Source organism: Synchiropus splendidus, chromosome 12 (genome assembly GCF_027744825.2).
Source record: "Synchiropus splendidus isolate RoL2022-P1 chromosome 12, RoL_Sspl_1.0, whole genome shotgun sequence".
NCBI classification, from domain to species: domain Eukaryota; kingdom Metazoa; phylum Chordata; class Actinopteri; order Syngnathiformes; family Callionymidae; genus Synchiropus; species Synchiropus splendidus.
In genome coordinates, this window is record NC_071345.1 from 9695911 (window position 1) to 9719154 (window position 23244).

At 44.3% G+C, this 23244-nt stretch overlaps 2 protein-coding genes across 2 annotated transcripts; one reads left to right on the forward strand and one right to left on the reverse strand.

Annotated features, from left to right (window-relative positions):
* The first annotated feature begins 4244 nt into the window (after nucleotides 1-4244).
* LOC128768710 (apolipoprotein B-100-like) lies at nucleotides 4245-18348 on the forward strand. Its single transcript, XM_053881768.1, has 26 exons — nucleotides 4245-4739; nucleotides 4956-5000; nucleotides 5754-5866; nucleotides 5948-6093; nucleotides 6159-6303; nucleotides 6559-6711; nucleotides 6828-6952; nucleotides 7262-7347; nucleotides 7441-7891; nucleotides 7968-8085; nucleotides 8154-8300; nucleotides 8372-8583; nucleotides 9030-9225; nucleotides 9299-9472; nucleotides 9539-9742; nucleotides 9814-9981; nucleotides 10063-10268; nucleotides 10346-10510; nucleotides 10688-10818; nucleotides 10926-11127; nucleotides 11198-11370; nucleotides 11446-11621; nucleotides 11692-11807; nucleotides 11877-12250; nucleotides 12345-17026; nucleotides 17102-18348. The coding sequence occupies exons 1-26, from the start codon at nucleotides 4682-4684 to the stop codon at nucleotides 18194-18196; spliced, it is 9861 nt and encodes a 3286-aa protein (XP_053737743.1). The 5' UTR covers nucleotides 4245-4681; the 3' UTR covers nucleotides 18197-18348.
* A 1475-nt stretch (nucleotides 18349-19823) lies between these two features.
* On the reverse strand, nucleotides 19824-21551 carry LOC128768713 (rho-related GTP-binding protein RhoB-like). The gene has a single exon (XM_053881776.1). It carries the CDS (start codon nucleotides 21324-21326, stop codon nucleotides 20736-20738), a length of 591 nt encoding a protein of 196 aa, XP_053737751.1. The 5' UTR covers nucleotides 21327-21551; the 3' UTR covers nucleotides 19824-20735.
* Nucleotides 21552-23244: the final 1693 nt, after the last annotated feature.

The window sequence follows — 23244 nt, forward strand, 5'->3', positions numbered from 1 at the left end:
CAAGGTCGAGGTTTAAACTAAGATATGCATATTAAGAAAGAATAAAAGCCTCGACAGAAAGCATGAAAGCCGAAATACAAATGACAAATCTCTTATGTGGATGAAGTCTAAAGTCCTGAGGACAAGACTCTGCCCCCCACCTGAGAGTCCCTCCCACCTCCACACGTGGAGCCAGCCACCTACGGTGTCTGACCATCAGCCAGTTATGGTTGGTCACCAGGCCGCGAGATGTCTGCCAACGAGGGGTCAGAATGCTTTTTAATATTCTACACAGTTAACTCAATATTACTCAAAATTGCAAGAAAAAATGAAGTCAAAACTATTTGACAACGTTCCATTCTACTTGTTTATTTTTAAATACTGAAAATCCAGTACTATACTACAGTGGTATCAAACTAGCGTGTTTAGTGTTTTTTCTTCAACAATGTACTGAAAGCATCATAACTTACAATGATTTTTTTTTCAAAATAGTTAATAAAAAATCATTATCAGAAGATTAAATATTGATATACCAGAGGTAAAAGCATTGCAGCATTCTGTATATCAATATGTTTTCTCGCCGCTAAGCTCTGTCCCCCATGACTTTATCTTGGTTCAGACATTGACATCCATTATTCTGGATTCACCTTGGTTTGTCGCCACTGATGAAACATTGTTTACCAGAGTTCTTCCATGTGGATCCCCAGTCATATTTCATTCTTTACTTTGAAGCAGCATGTCAACTGTGGAGCTACTAATGAGAGATTAGATGGATATATATGTTTTCTCTAAATACAAATAAACTCAGCGTCTTCAGCATCATATTTCTTGTATCAACTGTTGTTTTGAATAATATACCTGTCCGTTTATTTGTGGGGCAGTTTTCCACGTTGATGTTTTCCATCCCGTTTTTCAGACTAATATATTTCCTGAACTACAGAGATACTTCATACCATTCCATTAACTGCAGAGCTCAATCTGTTTGCTTTGATCACTTTGTCTTAGGGTTCAGACAGTCAGACACATTCCTACAACTAAGTCACATAGCACCAATATTAGCATTTCAATTCTAGCCAGGCACCTGAAGACTTTGTTCAGAAGGAAAGCAGACTCTCCATGATGCTCCTAACATTCTTTCTGCGTCTCATAATGTAATGTAAGAAAAAATAATACAAATATTTTTTCTTTCATATTAACCTATTATTATTATTATTATTATTATTATTATCATTATTATTATTATATATTTCCGTCTTCTTTTGGCATGGCGGCTCCACACAACAGTCTCAATATATCATGTGGCCAAACCCTGGTCGAGAATATTCTGAGGACCAAGCGACTTCATTTCCGACTTGTCCACCAGGGGGAAATGTTTCATCGATGTTGCAGCAGAATCCGCTCTCTGAGGCCATAAAGGACGAGGTAAACACTGGAGTCCAGAGTCACGAGGTTTTCTTCGAGCGGAGGTACGGTCGGATTTGTCGACTTTATTTGGAGGCCTGCTGGGGAATGTATCCATAGTTCACCTCACATTTCCTGAAGATGATGTTCAAAAGGAAATCAATGTTGATCAGATATTCAGAATAAAAAATAGAGCCACGTATTGTGGCAGTAGTGTGTCACTGAATTTACTTTACAGCTGCAAATCTGTGACAGTTAAAATGACAAAGAAAGTGATGCCACCCCCTCCAACAGTAAAAAACTGTTCATGTTGGAAAATGTGGCGCATTCACTAAACTGACTCGGACGGATATAAAGGGCCAGTTGAACAGTGCAGCGGGCCCTGTTTACACGCAGTGACTTTTTTCAATCTGAAAGCACAATGAAGCATGTGGAGTGAAGCCAGTGAAGTTTTATTACATCGGTTGCATACAGAAGTTTCACGCCTGCGAATGCGACTTCATGCGACCTTATGAAAAACTGGTCATTTTAGTGGCAGGTGGCGAGATCTGAAACTTTTAAGGTCACAGTTCATGATCTTACCAACAACAACATTCAAAAGTCACTCAAATAACGGTGTGTAGTTACAATAAGCAGCAGAGTCCAGACACCCTCCGTGTGTTTGTGTGTTGTGGAGCAGTCACCTCAACAATGTACAGAGGCCTCCTGTATTTATAGAGGCTGCTGCGCTAGTTCACAGTTGCACAACGTCTGACTGTGGTCCACGCTCTGATTACATTATCTTGAGTACACGGCTGTTATCCTGGAACCGTGTGGTGCCTATTGGAGGTGAAAGGTCAGAGGGCAGCGCTAGTGCGTATCATCAAATAAAACACAACATCAATTGTCATTCTGCTTCTTTAATGAAGTCTTCAGATGAAGATACAAATATATCGTGGCCAAGTGAAGATTATTCTGAGGTTAATGAAGTGGTACACATTAGCTTAGCTTAGCGATACATGCTCAAAAATGAGTCTTACTTTGTTTTTTTCTGAAACAAAAATATAAGTAATTTCAAGATAGAAAACGAAGGATGTATTTTGTGTCCATTTAGATGTTTATTATCTTATTCATTTGATGGTGGCTAATCATGCGCACTCTGCGAGTTAGCATTAGCATGCTAATGTGTACCGCTAATGCTAATGTTTTTTATTATTATTATTATTTTGGAGTACAAACTCAATATGTAGCTTTGGTGTTAGTTTGGGACTCTAAAATTAATTTGTTATTGTAGTACACAGCTGACTTGTAACGTATATTTAGCAATAAATATTAGCCGCCGCGCTATTTGTGACAGATGAAGTAGCACTGTTTATTGCTAAGTTCTTCTTCTTTCCGCGAAATATTTCTGAGGCGTTTGAACAGGATTATTGTCCCGGGTTTTAAATCCATCTTGAGATCATTCATTGACACACAGTGGCAACACACTGCAAGACTTGATGAGTCAAGTTTCGATTCCAGAATGTCAATATGGATCACATTGTTGAGGAGTCACCAGGGCAAAGGTTTATTTTCACATCTGAGTGATAGCGCTGAGTATTCGTCCACATTCAAAGAGACTTGTACTCAGGTTTGAATGATTTTGTTGTGAAAGATCCACTGTTCTGAAAAGTGTTTATGACGATCTTCACGTGTCCAAACAGTAGATTTGGAGGTTCATCATGGTTATGGTCCAGCATTCAACAATGAATTATTAATCTGAGATCATGAACTTATTTTATTTTTTAAATAAAAGTGACGAATATTTTCTGCAATGAGTTCTGAAACCTTGTTTGTGTGTTGCCGAGTTGTTTTGTTGGGGTCAGTACAAAATTGCTGGAGAACATTGAATTATATGTCTGTTTGGCACTATAACTGTGATATTCACAATATTCACGATACATTTCTTGACCCTAACACAACATCAGATGATGCATCACTTTCAGTAGGATACTTCATTTTATTAAGAATGTATTGGCTGAAATTGTACAAAGTTAACTGAACAAACTTAATAAGCAAATAGCTTCAATATTCACTCACTGAAATACGTAAAATGGCTGCTTTCAACAGTAGGAAACAATAAATGGCTCACCACAGTAAACAATTCATATGGATTTCAATGAACGAATTCAAAAACAATTTAATTTGTGACATTTTTTTATGTTGATCTTTGTTTTTTTTTGAAGAAGAAGAAATTACTGTCTTCATTATTATTTTAATTATTTTAATTTATTCATCTATGGTGAAGTGTTATTACTTAAATAATAAAATATAAGGCACAAAATATATGCATAGTAATGACAAACAAAGAAATGCCTCTTTTTTCACAATATATTGGCTAAGCTTATTGGCTTAAATTAACTGAAATAAATATTTCATACAAATGGCAGTGAATTAATTTCTAAACAAATAAATCTGTGTATTTTTATTATTATTATGCATTTTAATTATGAGGTATTTAAAAATGACAACTTTTTTGTTTTTATCATTATTGTTATTATTATTATTATTATTATTAATACAATATGTATTTAATTTACGTTAATATAAATCACAAATTATAAGTGATATTATGTATTTATTTCTTTAAAAAAGTGCCCCTATTTTGAACATGTTAAAGTGTTGAAGAAGTCACAGTAATATACATTATTTTTTTAACGAAATATTGGTTGAAAAAACAAAATTGTCCACTTGAGAAGCAGATCGCTTTAGCTGTATAACTAATATTTATTTTTCAGTTTAATATTGGGGTTATATAAAAAAAAAAAAAAAAAAAAGAGTCAATAGTCTATTTAGAGCAGGAACTCTGAGAGAACTACTTTGTTTCCATGTTTACTGTGGCTGCAATCCAGAGGATGAGTGCAGTGAAGGAGCAATAAAACTTAACAGCGTCTTAATTTGCTCCCATATAAATGTATCACTTTGAATTTGAGACAAAATGTAACGTTCTGTTGTCATTTTTCTCCACGTATTGCTTACTGAACATTCCCCCCGACTCAGTCTTTGCTTCACGACAGCAGATACAGACGAACTATCCTCTGAACTCTATCTGGCGCGGCCCCCCACCCACTGCTGACAGTTTGTGAAAGAGTTTTGTACCTTTGGCCTGCCACAGGGCGGCTGAGACTTTGGAACCAGGACAACACATTCGCAGGTCTCGCTGATCACATACAGTAAGATTGCCGGACTATAAAAGGCAGGAGGCGAGGAGACGAAAATTAGTCTTCGCAGTCCAAGGAGGACTCTCTTTTTCCTCGAGGCGTTCAGGAGCTTCTAGCCCGTCATGATGGGGGGTACCAAGCTCGGCCTTCTGCTGCTGGTGGCCACCTACACACTGGCCCGTGAGTATACCTCCTCATCTGTCACCACTTGAAGATGGAAGTGTGGTTTTGTTCTGCAGTCCTAAAGTGTGAAAAAATCATGTATTAGAAGCTTCAAAAGTCGCTGTATTTACTAATGTTTCTGAAAATTCAGCACCTTTTCTTTTCTTTTCTCAACGTTCAGTAGCTGTTTTCCTTCTTTCCTTAAAGTAATTCCTACTTATTCTTTCTCCACAGAGCAAGAAATAAAAAATGTCGACGACCAAGTCGTCGTGTGCAGCAGTAAGTTGACTTTAATTTTCCTGTGTTTTCATCTATTTGTTTAGTTTGTGTCTGAAAGGAATGGATGAAAAATTCACGACATATAGCTGTAAAATGAACCTATTTGTTCATAGTCCTGGTGAACATAAATTCATTATTATGGATAATTATTTATAGCACAGACAGCATCTTTGACATTTGAAATAGGGGCACTTTTTTCCTTTGAAATATTGAATATAAATTACACCACTATTTTTGTCATTTATAGTCATATATTTAATTTTATTTTTTAAGTCATAACGCTTCACAAAAAAGGTGGATAAATGAAACTGAAAATACATTTAAAACTATGTTTTACTTTGGAGACAGAGGATGAGTCTTGAGACAATGAAGGAGAAATAAAACTTAATTTTTCCTTTGAAATATTGAATATAAATCACGCCACTATTTTTGTGTCATTTATATTCGTGTATATTATTTTATTTTTTAAGTAAGAACGCTTCACAAAAAAGTTGGATAAATGAAACAAAAAATACGTAACAATTTTTCTGGGCCCAAATATTTCTAACTTAACTATGTATATTTGTCTTCATATTTCGTATTAGAATATTATGAAGAAAAACACACCACATGTAAAAGGATGAATCGTTTTCAAAACATTAAAGGAAAATATAAAATAATAATGTTCTAGTCATAGCCCTGTTATATGTATTATTTATTGTTATAAAGTGTTCTTATGAGTCATAATCTGTACTTAATGTCTTTTTTTTACAGTGGAAAAAAGATTAAAGAACTTCAAGCAGTATGTGTACGACTACCAGGCAGACAGCTTGAACGGAGTACCTGGAGCCAGTGACTACAAGAGCGGCCCCACTGTCACCTGCAAAGTTGGTGTCCTCCTCCTCCTCACGTCACCACACTTAATAATCAGAAGCTGAAATGCTAAAAAGTGATGTCTGGCTTTTTAGGTTGAGATTGACGTCCCCCGGACCTGTGCTTTCATCATGCGCACCACTGAATGCTCTCTGACTGAGATCTTTGACGTGGACGGAGAAGGAAACCTGGCGTCTCGCCCTGCGGCCGGAGCTCGGGCCTTCAAGGCCGCCATGGCCAAGTACGCGTCCATGCTCAGGGGAAGCTGACCGGCTAGAGTCTAACCGCTGTTTTCTCTTCACAAAGGAACCCTCTGAGATTCACGGTCGAAGGAGAGTCCGATGTGAAACTCATCCCTGGCGACGACCCGGTCAACATCCTGAACATCAAGAGAGGAATCATCTCCTCCCTGCTGGTGCCGTTCCTGGACGAGGAGAAGAACCAGGAAATGGTGCGCCATTGTTCTGTTCATTGTTGTTCCATTTATTAATCCAGGTGACGCACAGCAAGCTGTTTTGGGGAGTTGAGTGATAAACAAGTTGCACAACGATAAGATAAGCTGATAAAGCGAGTCAGGTCACTGCATGATCTCATATTGGCAATCTTAAGTTGGAGGGTCAAAGTCCCAGATAGCTGTATCATGGTGACCTGCTCACATAACACCTCAGATTATCTGATTCATTTCTGATCTGCTCATCACTTTCAGGCAACTGTACACGGAGTCTGCCCCACCGATGTCACCGTCAACGCCAGAGAGGACATCGCCACCGACGTGACCCTGAGCCGGGATCTTGCCAGCTGCGACATGTTCACTGCTCGCAAGCAGGCCAGCAGTCCCCTGGCCATCATCTCCGGCATGGTACGAGTCAAAAAAAAAAAGTTAACATAAACTCAGCCTTCCTTTGGGGGCACCCCAAGGCTCACTCCTTGGCCATTTTTCATACTCATTTTTGACGTTTTCTTCCGCTCCCTCAGAACTATCCTCTGTCCAAGCTGATCAGCAGCAGCCAGAAGTGCGACTACAAGTTTGACAACCAGAAGAAACACATGACCAGTGGAAGCTGCGTGGAGAAACATATCTTCCTCCCCTTCTCTCACCAGTAAGAGCAGATACAGACATTAGAAATCGATTTGAAATGTGTAAGAGTTTTTGGAGCATCAAATATGGTGGGCGGAGACAAAGTTTTGAAGTGATAGAACATACAAATGACTAGGAAGCCAGCTTGACCGTGCCTTAACTATGGAACACAGCAAGAAATACTAAGTTTATAGCTCCTCTCATGCCTTTGGCAACATGAAGCTCAGACTTCTTTGTGTACATGTTCAACACTATATCAAATTTAGCTCAGAGTATTTCAATTCTGATCATCCGCTGAGAGGTTGTTGATTGTGGTTGGCTCCCAACACAGGAATGAGTACGGGATTTCCACACTGGTGAAGCAGACTGTGACTCTGAGGGAAGTGAGCAAGATCAACGACAGAGTCTTCGACGCTGGTAACCACTAGTTTTCACTTTTCAAATGCTTCACAACATTGCCTTGTTTTGCTTTCGACTGTTTCACGTGAGAACTTGTGGCTCCTGTCTCAGAAGGAGAAGCACTCAAGACCTTGGCGATGGAGGTGGCCGACGACAAGCTGCCGGTTCAGACCAAGGAAGTTGCCATGACCACCTTCCAGGAGCTGAACACCCTGACTGAGACCACCCGGGGAGAGGAGCGCGCCAGCATCTTCGCCAGACTGGTGTCCGAGATCCGCGGCCTGAAGGTCGACGTCCTGAGACCCGCCACCCTGGAGATGGCCGAGCAGTCTCTGGCTCTGACCCTCCAGGCTCTGGTTCAGTGCGGCACCCCGGAGTGCGGCAGCGCCCTCCTCTCCGTCCTCAGAACCTTCGACACCGCCGCCCTGGAGGTCGATGCCACCGTCTACGCCATGTCTCTGGTCACCTCTCCCTCCCGCCTCATGGTCAGCGACATGCTGGAGATGGCCAAGTACAAGCAGAGCAAAGCCATCATGTACGCTCTGAGCCGAGAGGTCAAGAAGTAAGTGAGATCAAATCGGAACAATGAAGCCCCATGGTTTCGTTCCGCTCACACCTTCAACTGCTGTCCTCACCAGGCTGTACGCTGAAGAGAAGAAAGTCACCCCCGAAATCACAGCTGTCTATGAGTTCATCGCCTCCCTTCTGGGTGCCGACTGTGCCGGAGACAAAGATCTGACCTTCCTGGCTCTGAGAGTAAGCGTTGGACAGACACACACCCGGGAGCCTCCTTTGCTGCCAGGTACTAACAGCTCGTGCTTCAGGTCGTTGGAAATATGGGTGAGGTGATGGATGCTGCCAACCCAACCATCAAGATGACCCTGCTCAAGTGCATGAGGCAGCCCGCCACCACTCTGTCCGTGCAGCTGGCCGCCATCCAGGCCTTCAGACACATGACCCTCAGCGAGGAGGTGAGCCCTTCCCACCCAGCGCCCGCTCACCACCAAGGAGAACCGTGACAACTCTTCCCTCTGCCACACAGGTGCGCACCAACCTGCAGCGGGTCAGCCAGTACCCCAAGGGTGCCGTGCAGAAGCGCCTGGCCGCCTACCTGATGGTGATGAAGGACCCCCAGAACAGCGACATCGAGATGGTGAAGAAGCTTCTGAAGCAGGAGCAGAACGTGCAGGTCAAGTCCTTCGTGTCCTCCCACGTCTACAACATCATGACTTCCACTCACGGAGACGCCAAGATGTGAGTGCAGCCTTTTAATCCTCTAAAAAAAAGATTATTTGCAGAATGTTAAAAACCAGTCTGTGTTCCATGAAGGTGTGGAATTTTAATAATATATATCATATATTTGTGAAAGATTCTTTTTAGCCTCTTAATGTTTGTAAATTAACTTCTTTATCTATATTTAAAACAGCACTTAATTTAGATGTAACTTATATTTGATATTTTTAATTATTATTATTTTAAATAAAAAAACATTTAAAAAAATTAATAAAAACTAATATATATTAACTTAATGACTCAATTGGCTCCCTCGATTTTACATACATTTTTGGTTTAATGTATAGTGTTTTTTTGGTTTATTATTGTTTATTAAGTAGAACTCTATTAATTAACATTAATTACATTCTGCAACAGAAACAGCTTTGCGTTGAGAATGTTAAAAGGATCCTGAATTTTTCCACCAGGCTCGGCGAGAAACTTCTTAACGCCCTTCAGGACACTGATGTCACCAGCCACATCGACTTCACACTCAAGTCCCGCAACTACAAGCTGGCCATGCTCGAGAGCAACATGATCTTTGACCCCACCAGCCAAGTGCCCAGAGAGGTCATGCTGAAGACCACCCTGGATGCCTTCGGCTACAACATGGACTTCTACGAGGTGCTTGATATGAAACAGTGAGACCTTTCTACGTTCAGATGTTCAGCTGTTAACGCATGCTCGTTGTTGGCAGGTTGGCTTTGAAGGAAAAGGCTTTGAGCCCACCGTTGACGCCTTGTTCGGAAAGAACGGCTTCTTCCCCGATGCTGTGTCCAAGGCTATCTACTGGACGGAGGACAAAATGCCCTCAAAGATCAACGAAGTTCTGAAGGAATGGGTTGCTCCTCTGAAAATGCAGGGACAGAAGGTATGGAGCTTGAAATGTTCATAGTGTGGCTCTTCAGGAAAACTTATCAAATCCTCGTCTCTGAAGGTTCCCGAGGACCTGGTGAGAGAAATCGTCCGCAGCTTCAGCAAGACCTTCAACGGTCTGATGAACCAGGAGTCCCCCGAGACCATGGCCTACCTGAGGCTGCTGGGAAATGAGATGGGCTTCATGAAGGGAAGCGAACTCAAGACTGTGGCTTACAACATTGTGATGTACTCTGACATCCTCTTCAAGATCATCCCCGGGAACGTAGGTTTTTCTATGAATAACCCCCTGAACAATTCAGAGACACAAAACTAAATGAGATTCTCCTCCATCAGTTCCTCAACAAAATCATGAGTGGAACCAACAACAACATCTTTGCCCACTACATCTTCATGGATAACAAATTTGTGCTGCCGACTGCATCCGGATTGCCTCTGACCTTTGCGCTGTCTGGCACATTCACCCCTGGTGCCAAGGGAGGCATTAGCTTCACAAGAGACCTGGTAGGTCTTCCTCCACAGCTTTCAAAACTCAAAGACTTTTGGACTGTATTTTAAATGCCCTATTTTGTTCCCGTCCCACAGAAAGAAGTGATGTTCAGGCCAGAGGTTGGAGTGGAGGTTTTGACTAAGATGGGGGTCCACATGCCCGAGTTTGTTGTCTCTGCGGTCGAGATGCACACCAACCTTTACCACGAGAGCACGCTCAACGCTAAGCTCTCAATGGAGGCCAGCCAGATCAAGATTTCCATCCCCGCCATCCAGGAAACCACCAAGTTCTTGAGAGTCAGGTAGCCAAGGATTTCATAACTAAAATGGTTGATTCTTTTCAGTCGTGTGACGACGACAATTTTCTTGTTTAAAACAGAAACAAAGTGATGATCGTGGGCGGCGGCTATGCACCTGTGATCCCAGCCAATGAGGGCGAAGGACATTGTGACATGTTCGCTGGAATCAAATACTGCACTGAAAGCCTCCGTGCTGTTCCCTCAAAGGACACTGCACCTTACTTCCCCCTGACTGGCGAGTACAAGTAAGTCACTGTGGTGGACAAAAGTTAAACTACTGTGAAGTTAGAGTCGTTTATGGCCTCCTGAAAATCACACAAAATACTGCTTTAATCTGCAAAGGTGATGCATGTACATAAGTAGGGAAGAAGATCTCTGGATGATCCTGGGAAATGCAGTTAAGATTTGTTTTGCCCATCTAGGTACGCTCTGAACCTCAAGCCCAACAGAGACGTCACTGAGTACACTGCGACTGTGGCTTACAAGATGCTGAATGAAGGAAAGGACGGACGCCAGATGGTCGATTCAGTGAAGATGACGCTCAGAGCTGAAGGTATTTATCCTGTAGAGCAGGCAGGTTCAACCTGTTCAGCCCAAACAGGCCTTGGGTTTGACATGTGTTGCACAGCAGCTTACACCATGATCCATTGTTGTTTTTAGGAACCAAGCCCACCGAGGGTTCGATCCTCATGAAGTACAACAGGAACAGGAACGTCTTCACCTCCCAGCTGCTGGTCCCTGACTTCGATGTTGAAGCCGGAGTGAAGGTTGGATTCACCGATAGCAACAACAAAGGAAAATCCCTCATCTTGGAGCTCTCCAACAAGAACGTCCCCCAGCTCTCTCTGACCGGCCGCGCACAGTGAGTCCAGTTCTGCAAAAACATCCTGGAAAGAACATCCTTGAGATACTCACTTGGTTTTTAATCCCAGGATGAAGGCCATGATGGACGGCATGCTCCAGGTTCAGCTCCTGGTCCCCATCCTCAGGACCGACGCCACCGTCACTGCGACCATGAACAGAGCTGCTGGTCTCACCATGCAGGTCAAGAGTGACGTGAAGGTCCTGGAGACTTCCTCCATGCAGGCAGTCACTTTCAGATACGGTATGAGAGGATTCTGGACATCATCGTATCTAGCATGATTCCATGTTGATGACTTGGAAATGATTTGTGGAACAGCTGCTGACCAGTTGGAGGTTGAGGTCATGTCCAACATGAACGCTGACACAACCACCCTGGTGAGGTACAACGAGGCCTCTCAGATCTGGCTCGGACGCATCGTTGCTGAAGCCATGGATCAGCAGGTTCCTAAGACCGACATGAAAGTGCGCCACATTGTCCAGAAGGGACTGGAGGTGAGTTTGTGAGACGGAGCATCATGCTTTGTTGCTGGAACAGCGGAAATGACCACTGCTGTGTCTCCAGGCCACCGACATCTGGAGGCAGAAGGTTGCAAATGAAGTTCCTTACGTTGACATGGTGATGAAGAGCGTAGAGAAGATGGAGATGCCCTCCATGCCTGAGAACCTGTTCATGAACTTGTGAGAGTCACAATATTTGTTGTATTTCTGTTTGATCTTTTACTAAGATGACTTTTGCTTTCTACACAGTGAGACCAAATTCATTTACCAGTTCAACCAGGACAGCATGGCCATCAGAGTCCCTCTGCCCTACGGCGGCAAATCTTCGGAGGAGTTGATGATCCCAGCTGTGGTCAAGTCCCCACACGTGTCCGTGCCACGCCTCGGTCTGGACATGGCTCCTCGTGAGATCGCAGTGCCCACCTTCACCATCCCGGCTGAGCACGACCTCACCCTCCCCCTGATGGGAAAGATGGAAATGTCCGCCAAGCTCAACAGCAACTACTACAACTGGGAGGCCACGGCTTCAGCCGGCAACAACACAGTGCAGACCCCCAACTTCGCTGCTAAATTCAAAGTCATGGCTGACAGCCCAATCACCATTCTTTCATTTAAAACTGAAGGTACTTGATCAAGTTGTTGAAGAGTTAGATCCGAACCAATCAGAGCTAAGGACACCTTATTCTAATGTTTATTCTTTGGTCTTGTCTTTCACAGGAGCTGCAGAAATTACTGACACTGAGGACAAAACAATGAAGGTCACTGTTGATGGTTCACTGGAGCATGAGTTGATCAAGACAAGCGTGAATGTGCTGGAGACCCTCGCTGTCACCGACAGTGTGAAAACCACTGGTAGATACAGCCTGAACGCAGCCTCCCCTGTGGGCGTGCGCACTGCTCTGGCACTCACCAACCAGTTCAGCCTGGACTCCAAGGTGCTCTCTGGGGACATCAACGCCGACGCCTCCGCCACCGTCGGCGCCCTGACCGGCACCACCACCTACCTCAACACCTTCTCAATCGAGCCCGCCAAGAAGGAAGCAAGAATGGAAAGCAACGTGAATGTTAACTCTGACATCGTGATGGCTGGAAACAAAATCAAGGCGACATACGCTAACAACGAGCTTCTTATTGAGTCCAACACCAACCTGAAGAGCTGGATCGTCGAACACACCACAAAATCAGCCCTTAGCTACAAGGAGGTTCAGCTCCTCGCTTCCTCCAACTCAGTGACCAAGATTCAGGATAGTGTAGTCCGTAACCAGGTGGAGCTGTCCGCCTCTGGGGACCAGGCCAGCCTTCGTATCGAGAACCACGCCGGTGACTCTGTCTACACTTTGCTCACTGGTTCTTTGAACCCCTCAGGCTTGGAGCTCAATGGTGACGCATCAGTCAACACCGTCTCCGGCATCGCCTCCCACAAAGCTACCCTGGCCCTGAACATGAACGGCCTGACCACCAGCTGCACCACAGCCGTCCAGTACAGCCCACTGGCCTTTGAGAATGTTTTCCATGGTGGAGTTGACATCAACGGCGCCACCGCCTCCCTCACCACCAAGGGTGGAATCAGAGAGAACAACGCAGAGCTCAACGTTGAGGGAAAACTCGCCCCCACCGATGTCTACATCAACGGCATGCTGAAGGGAAGCCTCTTCGACTTCAGCACTAGAAACAGAGCAAACTTCAGGCTGAATGAAAACGGCCTCATTCTCTCCAACAACGTGGTCGGATCTTTCGGTGAGATGAAGACAGACAACACCAACTCCCTCTCCATCTCCCTGAGATCGTTCACTCTCCAGTCCAAGACCGAAAACGTGCTCACAGCCGGAAACTCCTACATGCACGACATCACAGTGAACATGGAGCGCTACAAGGCTGCCGCTAACGTGAAAAACCAGCTCATGATCACCGGGGTGAACTTTGTGAACGAGGCCCAGTTCAAGGCAGAGCCCTACAACATGGAGACCACTGGAACAGTGATGGCCACCTACAAAGATGAGGAGCTCAAACACACCTATGAGATTAAGTTTGTAGATATGATCTTCTCTACCAAGTGCAACACGAATGGCAAACTCTTCGGCACCCAGATGTCCCACGCCACTGAGGTGGAACTCGCTGGACTGACCTTGTCTCTGAAGAACCTGGCCAACTTCAAGTCTGCTTCCCTCCTGGTTGACAGCAACACCAACGCCATCATTGAACCCTTCACTCTGAATGTCGACGTCGTGTTCACCTCCAACGGCGACCTGTATCTGTTCGGGAAGCACAGCGGTGAAGTGTACAGCAAATTCCTGCTGAAGGCAGAGCCTTTCAACTTCCGCCACTCTCTGGAGCAAAGAGCCTCGACCACCCATGTGCTGACCGGTAAACCCACTTTCACCTCCATGTTCGACAACAAGTTCAGCAGTGTTTTGAACCTGGAGGAACAGAGCGTCGTTCTGAAGATGAAGTCCAACGTGAACCAGCACTCCTACACTCACGAGTTTGACGCCTACAACAAGGCTGAACGCATGGGAGTCGAGATGAAAGGAACCGTGTCCACCAACCTCCTGACGGAAACAAGCCAGGACTACTCTGTCTCTGGTTTCTTGAAGTACGACAAGAACAGCGAGAGCCACTTTATCCAGATTCCATTCATCGAGTACCTGCCTGCAGTCATTGAAAACACCAAGGCCTCAATCGTGAGACTGATGGACGTCACCCTCGAGATGCTGAAAGACATCAACACCAAGTACGAGATCACCACCAGGATCCAAAACAAGGTTGGGGAACTGAAATCCATCATCGATGACTTTGACTACAACGTCTTCATCCGAGACATCAAGAGATTCGTCAGCTCAGTGGAGGCCACTGTGATGAACCTGAAGACCAAGATCCCTACTGACAAAATCATGGAGGTGCTGAAGACCATCAGGGAGGCCATCATGACTTGGATTAAGAAGTATAACATTTCCGCCAGGTTGAACATCATGTATGAGAAAATTGAGGAGCTCCTCTCCAGCTATGAGGTTGAGAAGCTGATCGGAGCTATCATGGATCAGGTTGTTGACATAATGAAGAAATATCAAATTAGAGAGAAGATCCAATACGTCTTTACCTCCCTTAAGTCAATCGACATCAAGCCTTTGGTTCAGAAGATGATGGCACCTGCTCAGGAGCTCCTGAATGAGGTGTACACCTTCGACTATAAGCAGCTGATTGAAGACGTGAGCAGCTATTTCATGGCCCTCATCCAGAAACTCAAATCTTTCGATTATGACACCGTCGCGACCCAGTTGAAGGAGAAGGTGACTGACATGAGCATGGTCCCCTGCTTCGGCAAACTCTACGGTGAATTCAAGGTGACCTCCCCTCATTACAAACTGAAGACCAACGCAGATCTGGAGAACACCACCACAACCTCCATCTCTCCGGAGTTCAAATTCAACCTGAAATCTGAAGCTTCGTCCACACTCCGGGCCCTGGATTTCAACCTTGATGCCAGTGCACTTCTGGCTCTGCCCAAAATGAGTCAGCTGTCAGTCTCTGAGACCATCAAGATTGATCAGTCAGCTTTTACTCTTGACCACCAGGGAGATATGACCCTCTTCACCCTTCCCTCAGAAGCCAGAGCAACAACTACCGCCAAATTCAATACGGAGATCCTCAAAGCCGAGCTGGTCAACAACGCCAACTTCGCCATTGGCAGTGGAGTTTCTGCAGAAGTGGAGACCAAATACAAACACAACATGAACATGCCCCCTGTTGACTTCACCAGCGACATGTCGATGACCCAGAAGACAATGTTCGTGCTGGAAGACGGCACCGCCAGTCTGACCATGAACAACCTGGCTAATGCAAAATATTCCCTGGATAAATCCTCAGACGAGCTGGCCCACAAGAGCGACATGGAGGTCACCATGGATCTTCACACTGCCAAAGTAACCTTCGCAGACGAGACCAGCTGCAAGTACTTTAAAACCGTCCACAACATGGCAGCAGACATCTGCATTTTCCGTCATGTCATGATCGACGCCAGCACCGAGACCGAAGCCCCCTTCCTGAAGACCAGCGTGGCAGAGCTGAAGTTCCAGGCCAAGACCGAAGACATGAAGATCCACCTCACTGCTTCCCATAATACCGAAATGACCGATTTTGTCATCTCAAATTCCGCCCTGGCTCTGGTCACTCCTGCTGAACTGACCTTTGACACAAAGAATAAGCTGAACAGCAAGGTGCGCATGCCATTCCCAGTCAGTCTGCCTGCAAAGGTGGATCTTGAGAACAACATGGGGCTCTCTCTGACCGCGGGCATGCAGCAGGCCAGCTGGACCGGCCTGGCAAGATTCAACCAGTACAAGTATGCCCACCAGTTTGCCGCCAATAACGCAGAGACCGAGATCACAGTCGATACCCAGATTAATGCTGAAGCAAATCTTGACTTCCTGAAAAGGACCTTCACCATTCCATCAGTGACAGTGCCCTATTTTGAGGTGACAACACCTGAAATCAAGGATTTCTCTCTGTGGTTGGATGCTGGCCTGGCTGAGTGCCTTCTGACCACTGAGCAGACCTTCGACTTTAATAGCAATCTTAAGTACAAGAAGAACCCTGAGATGATCACCATCATCGAGCTTGCTCCCATTGTTAAGGCCATCAATATGAACATGAAGGCTCTCCACAAGAGGATGCTCATTGGCAAGGACAACGCTGCCGCCGTCTTGGCTTCCACCTACAACCGGGCCCAGGCTGAGTACGAGAAATACAGCATCGAGCTCCCCAAAACCATCACCGTCCCAGGCTACAAGGTTCCAGTGATCAACGTTGAAATGTCCGCCTTCACCATCCCCCTGCCTGACGGCAGTCTCATCACCATGCCCACCCTGCACGTTCCCTCTGCCCTCAGCAAGCTGACCCTCCCCAAAATCACCCTGCCCAAGGTGGAGAAAATCGTCATCCCCAAGATGGGCGATCTGATGCACGAGTTCAACCTGAAGACGCCGATGATCACGCTGAAAAGCGACGCCAGCTTCCTCAACAGAGACAGCATCACCGCCCAGTTCGACGCCTCCTCCACCGCCAAGTGCCAGTTCCTGAGCGGCAAGATTCAAGGAAGCATTGACGTCACAACGGCAGCACAAGCTTTTAAAGTGGCCTCTGTCCTGACCGCCAAACACATGCTGCTTGAAGTCAGCCACGACGGCTCGGTGGATGTCACCGCTGGAAACATAGATGCTTCCATGACCAACTCCGCCCGGGTCCATTATGACGACCAGACCATGGAAGTCAAGCAGGTGATGATCGGAAATCCAACAGAGGGCGTCGTCATGTCTCTGTCAACCCCATCTGCCGGACTCATCGCTGTCCAGATGCAGAGCAAGCGGCAGCAAGTGAAGGCCCGCGTCTATGGTCGCTACCCGGTAAGACCCCCAGCCTCACCAGTCGATATCGAATGCGTGCTCTTGGAAATTGACATCTACCCTTTCTCTCCTCAGTCTGAACCAACCAAGGACGTGGACATCATCGTGTCGAAGATCACCGTGATGAACTTGGAGAAGATGAACATCCAGACCAGCTGGAACATGGAGATCCCGAACGAAGTCATGCTTAAAGTGAACGAAAAGGTTCCCGTTGTATTTGAAATTGCCGACAGTGCCGTCAACGAGATCAGTGCTCAGAGCAAGAGTGTGCAGAGAGGCATTAACAAGATGAAGAGGCAGGGAAAGGCCATGATGAAGAGAGCAACCGACAGTCTTAGAGAGGTGGAACTTCCAGAGCTCATGACAACCGTCTCCAATTTTGCCAGTGAGCTTTTGCAGAGGTACCAGAGGAGCCTCTTGGCAGTCCTCGACGCCGCGTTCAAATTCATCAAGGAGACCCAGTTCAGAATCCCCGGCACAGAACGCAAAATGACAGGGCTTGAGATCTTCCAGGAGTGCAGGGCTTTCGTTGTTGATGTTATCGAGCAGGTGATCCAGAAGGTTCCAGTCTACTTCGACAAAATCTTTACCCAAGCCATCGAGTATATCAGGACCCTTTACTTTGTTGTCCCAGGCACCGACTTTGTTGTTAGTGGCGATGCATTTGTCAAAGAGTTCTCCGTCATTTTCAGAAGAGTCCAGAGAGATGTGCTCTTCCTGGTGAGGCAGGTTGGACAGATTGATGTGAAGGACTTCTACAGGATGGCTACTGAGTCTGTGAAATTTGTTGTGACGAAGTCAGAGCAGGTTCTTCAGACCGTGAGAACGATGGACATGGAATCTGTGGTCGTCACCATGGAACACACTTACAATGACATGTCCCACTCCCGCATCGCAGTATTTGCCACTAAGAAGTTCGAGGCCCTGATGGAATATTTGTATGCAGTAAGAGCTAAAGTTGAGGATATGTGGGGTGAGGTGTCGACCAGTGAGGTGCAGGCCAACATCCAGGGCAGGATCAACTCTTTCTTGAAGGAGGTTAACGCCGTCCAGAACAGAGTGATTATGACCGTGAAAGAGAAAAGCCAGATTGTCGAACCCTACGTGAGAGTCAGTGACAGACAGGTTGACCTCGACATTCCCTTACCTTTCGTAGCAAGCTACAACTAAGTTTGACTGTAAGAATGTTTGTCTCTGTCTGTCCTGAAACTCTTCTCCAGTATTTCTCAAGACACTCCCTGTTTGTGTGAACAACTGTTTGTTGTTTTATTTAAAAACATGTTCAATAAAGAACCTTTGTAGCGCATATGTTTCTGTCCTCATTCCATTTGCATCTCTGGCAAGTTTAGAACGTTTTATTTCATGGGTTGTTCAGTGGTAACACTACTCAGAACACTATTAAATCTACACAACAAGGTTGAAGGTTCAAATCCATCTCTGCCTTGTGAGGGACAGGTGACTTGCAGGGTGTCTCCCTCATTGGCTGGGACAGACTAAAATTGAAGTCTAAAATTGTAAATTATTATAAGTAAATTATACATTCAATGATAGTTTCTACAATCCAGAACATTCATTTCATAAAAGCTAAATTACAGACTAAACCATAAGCATATATAAAATAAATACAAGTAGTAAGCATTACATAGCCATGTTTGATTAGCCTAAAAATAAAATGTTGCTTGTAATAAATATAATATTTACCCCAAAAATAATTTTATGGAAAAAATACAGATAAAAAAATCTAATAAAATCTAAAAAAAAAAAAAAACAATTTCTAACCTTTGTATATAATTCGGTATTATTATTATTTATTGTTAATATACAGTATGTCAAACAAGAAATACATTAAAAATGTAAATGAAAGCTGAACCATATTTAATATGATCAATTTAATATTATACTCAATAACTGGGCTTCAATTCTTTTCATTTGTGATTTTAAATTGGTGACTACTTGGTTTACGAAATAGTTATTATAATAATAATTTTGACTTTTATGGTATTTATCAGTCATAATGTTATGGCAGGAGAATAGATATCTATTTTTTTCCCATTCATAACATCAGCAAACATTTAATCAGAAGCCCAGTATTGTGTCAATACTCCATAGTGATCCTTCGTCTCTGAGTTTCAGCTCCATGTTTTCACTGGATCCATGTGAGCAGTGACTCCTCCGACATGTGAGGCACAAGAGAGGGGCCAGTGTGGGAGAATTAACCAGTCCAGCACATCACATTCCTGCCCAGTAAGTCAACCCAAATCCCAGCAACAGAACAGTGTGTGACTTTGACACCATTGTCGCTGGCTGGATTTGGAAAAAGGACATTATTCAGGGAAGAATTTGAAGTTGGAGAACAGCTTGTGCACTAGGAATGGCCCAATTTTCTTGTCTTAAAATCTGACTTATAGATGTCAGCACATTCACTCTCATGACTTACACGGTTCTGGTGAAACATTATGACCATCTGGCTAATATGAAGTGCAGATTTTAGACTGTAGGAGTGGTGATTAGATGTTTACAGGGCTTTTCAAAAAAAGTGAGGTTTTTGTTCAAGCAGTTGTCCAAGCAGACATCATCATAACCATTATTATTATGTGGCCCTAAAAAAAGCTTAATTTACACTTTAAAGTGCACCAAGTCCACGTCTAATGCACGTCAACATTGGCACCCATTAAGAATGTAATTCACCAGTCAACAGTTGGAGAACAACACAACTCAATAAAAGGCTGCTTAACTTGTAACATGAAACAGTATTGGTCGATAAAAAGCTGAATGACTGACCACCAGAAGTTCAACATTCAGATTTGTACACAAACAATTTATTTTAAAAATATGTGCTTCATTTGTGTCCCGTGCGTGCAACAAGTAACCATTTCCAGAGCAAAATTAAGTGCTCATGTTTCAACCGTGAAGACATTTGGCACAAAAAAATAAAAACAATATGTCCACAGTTTAAGGTCAACAAAAGTGGGTGGTTTGTCAGAGTGCTGGATGGTACACCTAGTTAGTAAACTGTAACACTGGCGAAAACAAGATGTTCATTACTTACAAAAACCCTGTCGGCGAAGGCGTTAGGTAAACTTCATTAGTAGTTTAAGTTTTGGCGACGTCATTGTGGAAGACAAGAGCATTAGTACCAGCAAAATACAGAGTTTGGTATGAGCTGTTTTGGATCTAGTGGTTATAAACTTGATTATATTAACACAAAGCAGGCTAAAGTGCATTTAAAAAAAGGTCTACTTTCTCAGAAGGAAGTTGCTTATTCCACCTCGTGAAAAGACCGGTCCTGCAAGTCATGACTATAATTTAAAAATTACATTCAAAAATAAGTAAACAACTCTCACGAAGAGGAGAATATTCGCTTAAAAATACACCGCTTTTGGTAATACCACCCAGCACTGGACCACCACTTTTAACAATCACATGGCTTCACAAAAAAATCATGTCACACAGGCATCATTGTCAGGAAACGCATCAGTTCACCCGCAAAAGAGAGAAATCCAAAAGGCACAGCCGATAAAACAGTGAAACCGGATGTCAGCAAAGTTGTCGCTGTTTGTATCTGTTTTCCCATTTAAAGTAACATTGCGTGAGGCAGAGCCAGTTCCTTGAAAACCAAAAGTACAGGTCAAATAAAAATGAGCTTGTGTTTTTGAAGTGGCAAACTTCCGACTCTTTCAAAACAAAAGCCGCGCCACTTCCTGCCTGTTCACATTAAAACGCAGCATTGTAGACAGTTCCCCGGCTGTGATTTCCGCTTCTGGAGCGCCGCTTTTGTGGCCATCTCGAAGACTTCCCAGACCCCCTCCTTGGACTTGGCCGAGCACTCCAGATAGTCATAGGCTCCGATCCTGGCGGCCATGGCCCGGCCCTCCTCCGCCCTCACCGGCTCCAGCTTGAGCCGCGACAGCTCGTTCTTCACGTTCTCGTCGTTGCGTAAATCCTTCTTGTTCCCCACTAGGATGATGGGAACGTTGGGGCAAAAGTGCTTCACCTCCGGCACCCACTTTTCCGGGATGTTTTCCAGCGAGTCCGGGCTGTCCACGGAGAAGCACATGAGGATGACGTCGGTGTCCGGGTAGGAGAGCGGCCGCAGACGGTCGTAGTCCTCCTGACCGGCGGTGTCCCACAAGGCCAGCTGCACTTGCTTGTTGTCCGCCTCGATGTCTGCCACGTACGTGTCGAAGACGGTCGGCACGTAGACCTCGGGAAACTCGTCTTTGCTGAACACGATCAGCAGACACGTCTTCCCACAGGCGCCGTCTCCCACTGCCACCAGCTTCTTTCGGATAGTCGCCATCGTGGACCGTGGAGTCTCCTCTGATCCGGGTCTCGACCTTCTCGCCTCCGAAAGTTTCGACAGCGACGTTAACCGCTAACAACCGCAATCTCTTTATAAGAGGAAGGGAGGATTCCAAATATAGCAACCCAATAGGAAGTGCGCGGGTGAGATCACGGACTTTCCAGGCGGCCGGGATTGGAGCTCGGCGCTCCGCTTCGTTGAAGAGGAGGGCTGTTCCCGGCCGGGATCCACCCAGTGTCAGACAAGACCAGCCGAGTTGTAGCCCAGACTTGCATGAAAACTTTGTTGACGTTGAACGGTGAACCTGCAGGGCTGCAGCGAAGCTTTTCAAGAACCCGGGCCTGAACCACCCTCTTCACACGTGACTCTTTACGCCTTTAAATCAGAAGTCTATATGTACCTGGAGTGATAGAACCTAATCTTCCTTGTTTTTCTTAAAAATAATTCATGGGATTTTTTTTTTTGCCATAAAAGACTATAAAAACTGTAAAAGACAACCATCATTCCCAATGCTCTTATTAATAATAATGCTGCTGTAACGTTTAGTTATCTGAATCGCTTTATCTATGCGCATTATTGTTCTTTTTTTTGTAATATTTAATTTTACATAGTACAACACACAAATCACATTGCAGTATACAATTCTCTCGAGTATGGTCGCCAAAAAAAGCCAGATGTCAAAGCAAATATGCTTATACAGCTGACAAACCATAGATTACAATATAAATCTGTATATATACCACAGAACAACAATGGAAAAAAAAAAAAAAAAAAAAGACAAAAAAAAGTGCTGCACTTTAGATTAAGTCATCTATTTATTCTTTGACAATCATCCATAACAGACTTCTAGACCAGCTGCACAAATGTTTTTACTGGGATGATAGGTAATCAAAAAAAGGTTGCCACATTTTCAAATCTTATTTCTTCTATATATGCAATATATTAGCTATGTCAATTAGCCATAACTGATGGTGCCGCTTCCTTGTTCCACATCGTCAAAACATTTTTCTTTGCAATAATACTTCCGCACCAAAATGCAGTGGTCTTAAGACGGCCTAGGTCTGCAAGTTGTTTTGACCAGCCCAAGATTGCAGCTTTGGAATCAGGTTCTATATTGCATCTGAAAATCTCTCTAAATTTGAAAAATGCAGGCCGAAAAATTCCTCAGTTTTGTACAGGACCAAAACATGTGGGTCTGTGCACCATCACTCTGATGACACTTAATACATCTTGGGGAGGAATGTGGGTAAAAGGAATGCAATCTAACCCGAGAGTAATGCAGTCTATGAATAACTTTGAATTGGATTAATATCTGGAATTTATTGAGCATGTGTGTATAACTTGCAGACACTTTAGCCAGGTCTCATCTGATATCTCTATGCCTATTTCGAATGTTAACCAGCCCTTTACTTTTCCAAATTAGAAACACAGGATCTGAGAGTGAATAAAAAAACATTTTGAAATCTATTTTGTTTTTGTTTCTGGTGTGTTTGTTTCTACTGTGTTGATTGTGTATGTTGTTCATATTACTGCGCTGCTCTAACAAATGTATTCATAAAGCCAATCTAATCTGATCTATCCGGCTCTGTTTTCTTTCAGGAGTTGTTGCGCAAGTCTTCCATCTTTTTTCTCACCGAAGTGGCTGCAAAGATGTCGCAGCACGATTGAGATGGAGCGGGGTCTGTCCCTAAATGTGGCTAATACATTAATATTAATATTAATAAAAAACAAAGTAACATGGTGCCGAAAGGTAAAAATAATCTGGGGAACGGGACCTAAGAGGTTAATCTTAGTCTGGACACCAGTCACTTTGTGTGCGTGACACGAGGGAGACCACACTGATATGTTTTCAATGCTTTTGAAGTTGATTGTGGACAAGCACACTAAAGCATGCCGAATGATGTTGCATCATTCA